Source organism: Haplochromis burtoni, unplaced genomic scaffold (assembly GCF_018398535.1).
Source record: "Haplochromis burtoni strain Fernald_Lab_line unplaced genomic scaffold, NCSU_Asbu1 Contig_922, whole genome shotgun sequence".
Taxonomy (NCBI): domain Eukaryota; kingdom Metazoa; phylum Chordata; class Actinopteri; order Cichliformes; family Cichlidae; genus Haplochromis; species Haplochromis burtoni.
Window position 1 is genome coordinate 1 of NW_024583283.1, and position 7,321 is coordinate 7,321.

A 7,321-nucleotide genomic window follows, 5' to 3' on the forward strand; every position below is an offset into this window, starting at 1 on the left:
TCCTCTGCGAGATTAGAATGACTCCATCCGCAGCAACCAAATTATCTGCATTTGAAATAATCATGGGAAGACCATTCCCAACACCATGGTCAGCCTCCAGAGGGGCACCGCTATTGGAAGGGGACATAGACATTGCATTGTCGGACTATGTTCACAACCTGGTAGAAACACTGAATAATAACCATCAGAAAGTTTGTCACTCTCAGCCTCTCCCTTCCTCAGGAAACCAGGAGACGCGATGTTGGTGAAGTCGCTAAAACCAGGGCCACTCGGGGAGGCCGCATGTTCCAGCCCCCAGACTGTACTGGCAGTGACGAGAACCAGCATCCTCACAGACGGACAACCTCAGTGGATTCATGCCAGCAGGGTTAAGACCAGCCCAACCAGACCACCTCAGGTGTCGGATCAAGCAGACGACGACTCAGGCGAGCCAGCGCCGGGAACTAAAACAAATAAACACACACAGGTAGATGACTACTCAGGCGAGCCAGTGCCCGGATCCAATACACACAACGCCTGAAAAAGCCAAGACTCAGAGAGCTCTTTGATCCCCCACCTGAACAACAACAAGGTACTCGAACATCAAGCAGGAACAGAAAGCCTAGAGTACCACACAATGTCTGAGCTGACTCATTCCATCCTGATAATAGAGAAAATGAAATGCCCATTGTCATCACACGATGCTTATACGAGGTCTCTCGAACCTGGGACCAGGCCAGGAGACGACTGAAGAACTGTATGTTTTATATTTTTAGGTTGATTGTTGTATCTATCGCATTAACTTTAGGATTTTTTATTTACTATTTTGTATTGAAAGCTGTAACCATGTTTATATTTCTGCAAGCCACATTTTGCTGACAATACTTCATGCTCCACTTGGCGGGACACCCACCTAGTACAGCTACCTCAATATATTTACAATTAGCACAAATTGACCCTGATGTTGTGCCAGATGTCACCAATGATGATCCTGATATATATATTGAGCATTAGGTTGTGAATTACTCCGTTATCCAAGAAGGGAATGAAGGTTCTTCCAGAATTTTGATATTAAGCTTGCTCGAAGGACCAGTTACATTTATGATTTACTTCACATTTATGATTTGTCTTTATATTATGTTATTACATTTGTGATTTTCCTTTATATTGAGTTATTATTTTAAATATAATAAAAGAGTGGAACTGTTATGTATTTTAGCACCATGGGAGCATTTACAGGATATTGTTTTATAGTGACATTATGCAGGAAAACTCTGTCATTCAATAAGGCCCCTTTGTTTTAGTTATTTTTCTCTTTGACCCAAGAATTGATGTGTGAGAATCACAGGCTGGTACAAGGTTGAAATACCACAGAGATCACTCCCTCAGCTACATTAGTTTCTTAATCTCTTAGGAGAGCCTGTTGAAGGCCAAATGGTTTGTTTCAGAATTCACTAATGAAAGAACTCTTTATTTCGTGCTTGAAAATATGTCGCTGAGATAATCACAATTGTAGCTGAACTGATAAACTATACAAAGGGTGCTTCTTCACCCAAGGGCAGGAAGACGCTCCCTTATCTTGGTCTGTACTGGTTTAAACTGATAATCTGCTGTCTCATGAATTTTACCCTCTATATAAACTGTTGTACTTGTGAATAAAGTTGAGTCACTTTGGGAAGACAACCTGAAGCAGTCTCTGTTTTCTTGTTCTCCCAAGCTGCTCCCGAGCTCGTACTAACACGCTGAATGGCATGCTTGAATATTACTTGAGAATATATTTGACTGTGTTACAGACTAAGGGACATTCTCTGCTGTAGGTGAAGGTACATTCTCTGCTGATAGACGTCCACGCCTCGAAGGAAGTCGATCCACGGATTAGGCCCTGGAAACCGTTTCCTTCAGTATGACAGTGTGAACAGCACAAATCCGTTATTTTCAAATCCGATCTGAGTCACTTTGGCTACGTTCACACTGCATGTGTTAATGCTCAATTCCGATTCTTTGATCAAATTCGATTTTTTTGTGTGCTTGTTCACACTACAAATAAAATGCGACACGTTTCCCAATTTTTGCTTTAAGTTACTTTGTTATTTACATAATAATGTAGATAACCTAATAATTATCCTTATTGCTGTTTTAGAGGAGCGGTGCTTCAAAGGATAGTTGCAGATTTCTGTCAGAATCTGCAGATTATACAGTACAAATAAAATGTTCACGTTTCTCCAACATTGTCTTCCCAACAGTTTCACTGACATCTACACTGGATGGCCAGGAAGCGTTCGCGATGTCTTCTCTGGAGCTGATAATTGGCGTCTGTCTTGTGTCAGTGACGTAAAAGACGGATTTAATGCAACATGACCATTCACACAGCAGTTGATTTCTAAAACATCAGATATGTATCGGATTCAGTACCACATGCGAAAGTGACCCAGATCGGATTTGAAAATATCGTATTTGTGCCGTTCACACTGTCATACTATGATCGGATATGGGTCGCAAAAAAAAGGGTCAAAAAATCGGATTTGATGCCCTTTTGCCTGCAGTGTGAACGTAGCCTTTCATATGTGGTACTGAATCCGATACATATCCGATGTTTTAGAAAGCGACTGCTGTTTGAATGGCCATGTCGCATTAAATCCGTCTTTTACGTCATTGACACAAGACAGACGCCAATTATCAGTGCCAGAGAAGTGCCCGAGAAGACATCGCGAACGCTTCCTGGCCATCTAGTGTAGATGTTAGTGAAACTATTGGGAAGACAACGTGAACATTTTATTTGTACTGTATAATCTGCAGATTCTGACAAATATCTGCAACTATTATTTGAAGTACCGCTCCTCTCTAAAACAGCAATAAGGATAATTATCAGGTTATCTACATTATTATGTAAATAACAATGTTAAGATATTCATTGTGTGTACTCATGTTGTACAGTGTTTAACTGCATTTTGGTTACTGTGGTTTAACAGAGACAGTATTTTAGTTGTCACCACAAGGAGGCACTGTTTCATTGTAAGCGCACGGATGCTGCGTCATCACGCCCCTAAGAAAAAAAAAGTATACCACAACGAAAATGGCACCCATGAGGAAAGTTTTGCCGCGTGTTGATGTGGAATAAAGTTCCCAAAATATTAAGGACATTTTTGCCTCCGTCGTCATTTTCCTTCGAGTTGATCGCTGTCGATGCTGCAATACTCAACAAAAAAAATAACTTAAACTGTTAGCAGTCGGACGTACCGCCCACGGGACATTGGATGGTTTAGGGGACTAATAGGACTGCTAAGGGGTTAAAGCAAAAATTGGGACACGTAAAGTCCGAAGTCTTTATATTAAGGGCCATCAGTCAAACAATATTGTTTGCTCTGGGTCTAAACAGAGCGCGTTGTGTGTGACGTCTTCTTTTGCGCATGCAGGCCGCTTTGAGCGTTCACACTAGAGCACGTTTGCTGTCGCATTTTATTTGTAGTGTGAACAAGCAGACAAAAAAATCGGATTTGATCAAAAATCGGAATTGAGCATTAAGACCTGCAGTGTGAACGTAGCCTAAGTTAACACCTCATCTGCTTATTATTTATGTGGCCTTGCTTCTGCAGCTTTACTTTTGCTGTATAAAACAAACGATGGATGCAGCAGCTAAAAAGTTCACTTTTCATCATGAATTTGTTGATCATGTGGTTTGATGCCAGAAAAAAACATTTTTCACTCCACCTGAGCTCACCTTTTCAGCAACAGCTCCGCCTCTTCACTCTTTGCAGGGTATGCAGGCACCGCCTCCACGCTAAACCATGACAGCATCATTCTCACTGCTGATGTTGTGTTATCAGCATTTTTGTTAAAAATGGAGGCTGCATTGTCTTAATATTGTAGTACATTGTATTAACATGTGTGCTTCTAAACACATTTCTATTGCAGGTCTACTTTTAGTCACACATATGGGTGAAGTGCTTGCATTTAAATGGTAAAGTCAGAGAGCCACAGAGCATGCGTTAAACAAAGCATCAACGCAAAGAATTTGCACTGATGATTTTTTTAAAATTAAAAGCTCGTCCCAGCTCACTGATGCCTAGTGGTTGACAGGCTCAAGCTCAAGCACACTTATGCTTACACTTATGTAAGAAGACAACGGTCCAAAACACACTAGCAAATCCACCTGTGAATGGCGCAAAACCACCAAAATGAAGGTTCTGGTGTGACCAAGTGCTCCAAAAGGCATCAAAGTCACAAACACAGAAGCAAGAGCTTTGCTAGAGTGGTCATTAGAGGAACTGGAGATTTTGGGACTCCCCATTTGGCTTCATTTTTCAGTTTATTTTTTTAATGCTTGATTGGAACCTTTCAAACAAAGATGCCACAAAGACCCAAGGTTTCACAGCAGTACATTGCATTATAATGAGATCGATTTTAATGTTGTGGCTGATTGGCCGATGGCTCAGTCCACTGTATCACTGGCTGATGTGCAGACTTCTCTCGGTGTCTGCCTCTCATCCTCACGGCCTCCTGTCTCTCTCTGCCTGACACTTTGACACATTCTCACAAAGTGGCCATCGGTGCTATCATATTGCCGCATTTGTTGGAGGAAGAATAACATTGTGACACCACAGTATCACAGCGACAAAGATGAGTCCTAAAAGCTTAGCAGAAGTGAGTGTGAATGCTTGTGTCTGTGTGTGTGATTAGGGTGAAGAGGATCATAGCTGCACTGCAGTCATTTTTTGTAGCGTCACAGGAGAGCTGAGCAACTGACTACATGCTGATGAAAAGGAATAACACAGCAATTTAGAGTTCTGCCTTCTTTTTAGTTTATTGAGCATTTTTCATGCTGCTGAGAAAACAGCATGAAAAATGCTCAGTAAATATTCAGTAACATTGAAAAAAGGTTCAAAAAACACCAAAAACACCTCTTCAGTCAAATTAATCTATACTACTTTTTATGCTTACTTATGCTACTAGGGCTTTCCCATGATGCACCAAGTGTTTCTTCTTCACCTACCTCTTTTCATTCACTATGTGTTCAAACGCAACTCTGCATTTAACAAATTAGTTATTATTCATCTCTGTCTCTCTTCATCTTTTGTCCTCTCCCTCCCCTCACCCCTAACCAGTCGTGGCAGATGACTGTCCCTCCCTGAGCCTGGTTCCTGTTAAAAATGAGTTTTTCTTTCCCACTGCCACCATGTCCTTGCTCATGGAGGGTAAAATGATTGCTGGGGTTTTCTCTGTATTATTGTAGGGTCTCTAGGCACTTGCTTCAAGGCACTTCATATTTTAAGCCTTGAAGCAAGTGCCTTGTTGTGATTTGATGCTATATACATTGAATTGGACTGAATTTGTCAGTGTGAGTACTCAGCACAGAGTACAACTGGTACAGACACAAACCATGATAACATGCAAGTCATCACCCAGTCACAGCCATTCTGTGCCAGACTGAGTTTAACACTTGCGTATAAAGGAGCTGTGAACACTCACATTCTTCAGCATGTGAACACACACCTGTGACAAATTAAACCATGATATCATTTTTCAAAAAGATTAAAATCAACACTGAAACTTACAAAAATGAAAACTAACTCTCAGCATTGGACCTTATCAAACATTACAATGTGATTTTGCTAAAAACAACTCAGAGAGCACACACCTGTTGTTTGCTTGCTCTCTGGACTTTTGGCTATTTGTCTGTGGCTTTAATGAATGAAGAAAAAAATAACGGATAACCCAAACAGCTGGATTCAACAATGGTTAACAGTCAGTCTGTTTTCTCAATATTATTATTAATATTTTTGCAGAGCAGCAGACAGCAAAATACCTGGTTGAGGGTTTTTTTCCCCATTAGGATTTAAAGCTTGCATTCTATAAAGGAGCCAGACGGTGGGGTTAGTCTCACAGTTTATCAGTTCTGCAGGCTGTGGCCTCATTAGTTTCTTTACGATAGAAATGACTTGTGATTTCAAATTAATTGATCATTTTAGACATTTATATTTTCACTATTACATGTGTTTGCATGTATTTATGTACATGTGTGCATGAGTCAGTACTTGCTTTAATAATGTGCACATTTTCTTTTTCTCTGAAGACCGTCCACGACATGAAGATGTTTCGCTCCTGTCCTTTTGTTTGCTGGTATGTATATCTGGTTGCAGCACTTAGCTGGTTACAGACTTGGTCGAAGGACAAAAATACTCTCACAAACACACAGCCAAACAAGAGCTAACAATTCACAGCGGTCACAAGTATTTAGCAAACAAAAAACGATGTATATGTGTTTGTATGTGTGTTTGTGAGTGTGCGGAGAGGAATCTGCAAGCACGCGCGCGCACGTGCACGCACACCGGGTGCTGCTCTTTTAAATCCACCTGTTCACAGCTCTTCCCCGCGCGCTCCGCTCGCTTCTGCTGATAGGTCTGTGAGGGTGAGAGCAGCGTTTATTGCCGCCTGTGTGCTGTGCACTGTGGCAGGGCTCCTCTCTAACAGCAGCTCAGCGCAGAGGCCGCAGCAGCAGGGCTCCTGCCGCCGCTGAATGGATTACCTACTTATTCACCTTCCCCGAGTGGCTCTGCGTGGACACCTCCTTGTCTCGGCGCCTTTCTGTGATTTCTATGCTCGCCGGGACTGCGACCACTGATCATGCACTGATTTGCGAGCAGCTCTGACTTCGGAGTCGCCTCGCTGCTGCTGGTGCTGCTGGGTGGACGCACAGCTGATCATCCGGAGAGGGGCTTTCTGCAACAAATTGTTGCAAACATTGTGAGGGGCGAAGTCATGGTGCCAGCACCGCCTCGGCTTTCTATGGCACTGTGAGAACTTTCTTTTCATACACCCCTTGCCCCTCTTTCTTCTTCCCCCTTGCCTCTCTTTTGTTTTAGATGTTTGGCTGCAGGATCGTGCTTCCTCGGGAAATTATCCACGTTTCCCTTTTCAATTATGTTCACGTTTGCTGCCTTCTGCTACATGCTGTCTCTGGTCCTCTGTGTGTCCCTGATTTTCTTCGCAATATGGCATGTAAGTACCTTACACTGGGTATCACTGGATGTATTTTTTTTTGGGGGGGGGGGGGCTCTTCTTACTCGTTGTTGATGGCAAGGTGTGTGAGTGTATACTGAACTCGCAGGTGTACGTAACAGTGCTAGTTGGCTTTAGCTTTAGTTTACAATGTGAATTTAAAAATTTCCAGACTTTACACATCCCCAGCGACCCAGTTTCACACACACAGAAAGTGCCTGCATCCCTGTGCAGCATCCTCCAGATCAATTAAGCACACTTCCCTTCCAGATCAATTAGGGATTCTTGTAGAACGTTATCTCTCTCTCTTCTCATCTTCCTGCTCTCTTCATATCCTTTTAATCAA

The 7,321-nt window shown here is 42.3% G+C and overlaps 1 protein-coding gene across 1 annotated transcript; it reads left to right on the top strand.

The window, feature by feature from the left end:
- Positions 1 to 5,875: 5,875 nt before the first annotated feature.
- LOC106632609 (protein cornichon homolog 3-like) lies at positions 5,876 to 6,975 on the top strand (the record flags this gene model as incomplete). The annotated part of the gene is given in 1 exon segment (XM_042216101.1): positions 5,876 to 6,975. A coding segment is annotated over 1 exon segment (78 nt), but the record flags the coding sequence as incomplete, so codon positions are not given.
- Between the last annotated feature and the right edge of the window lie 346 nt (positions 6,976 to 7,321).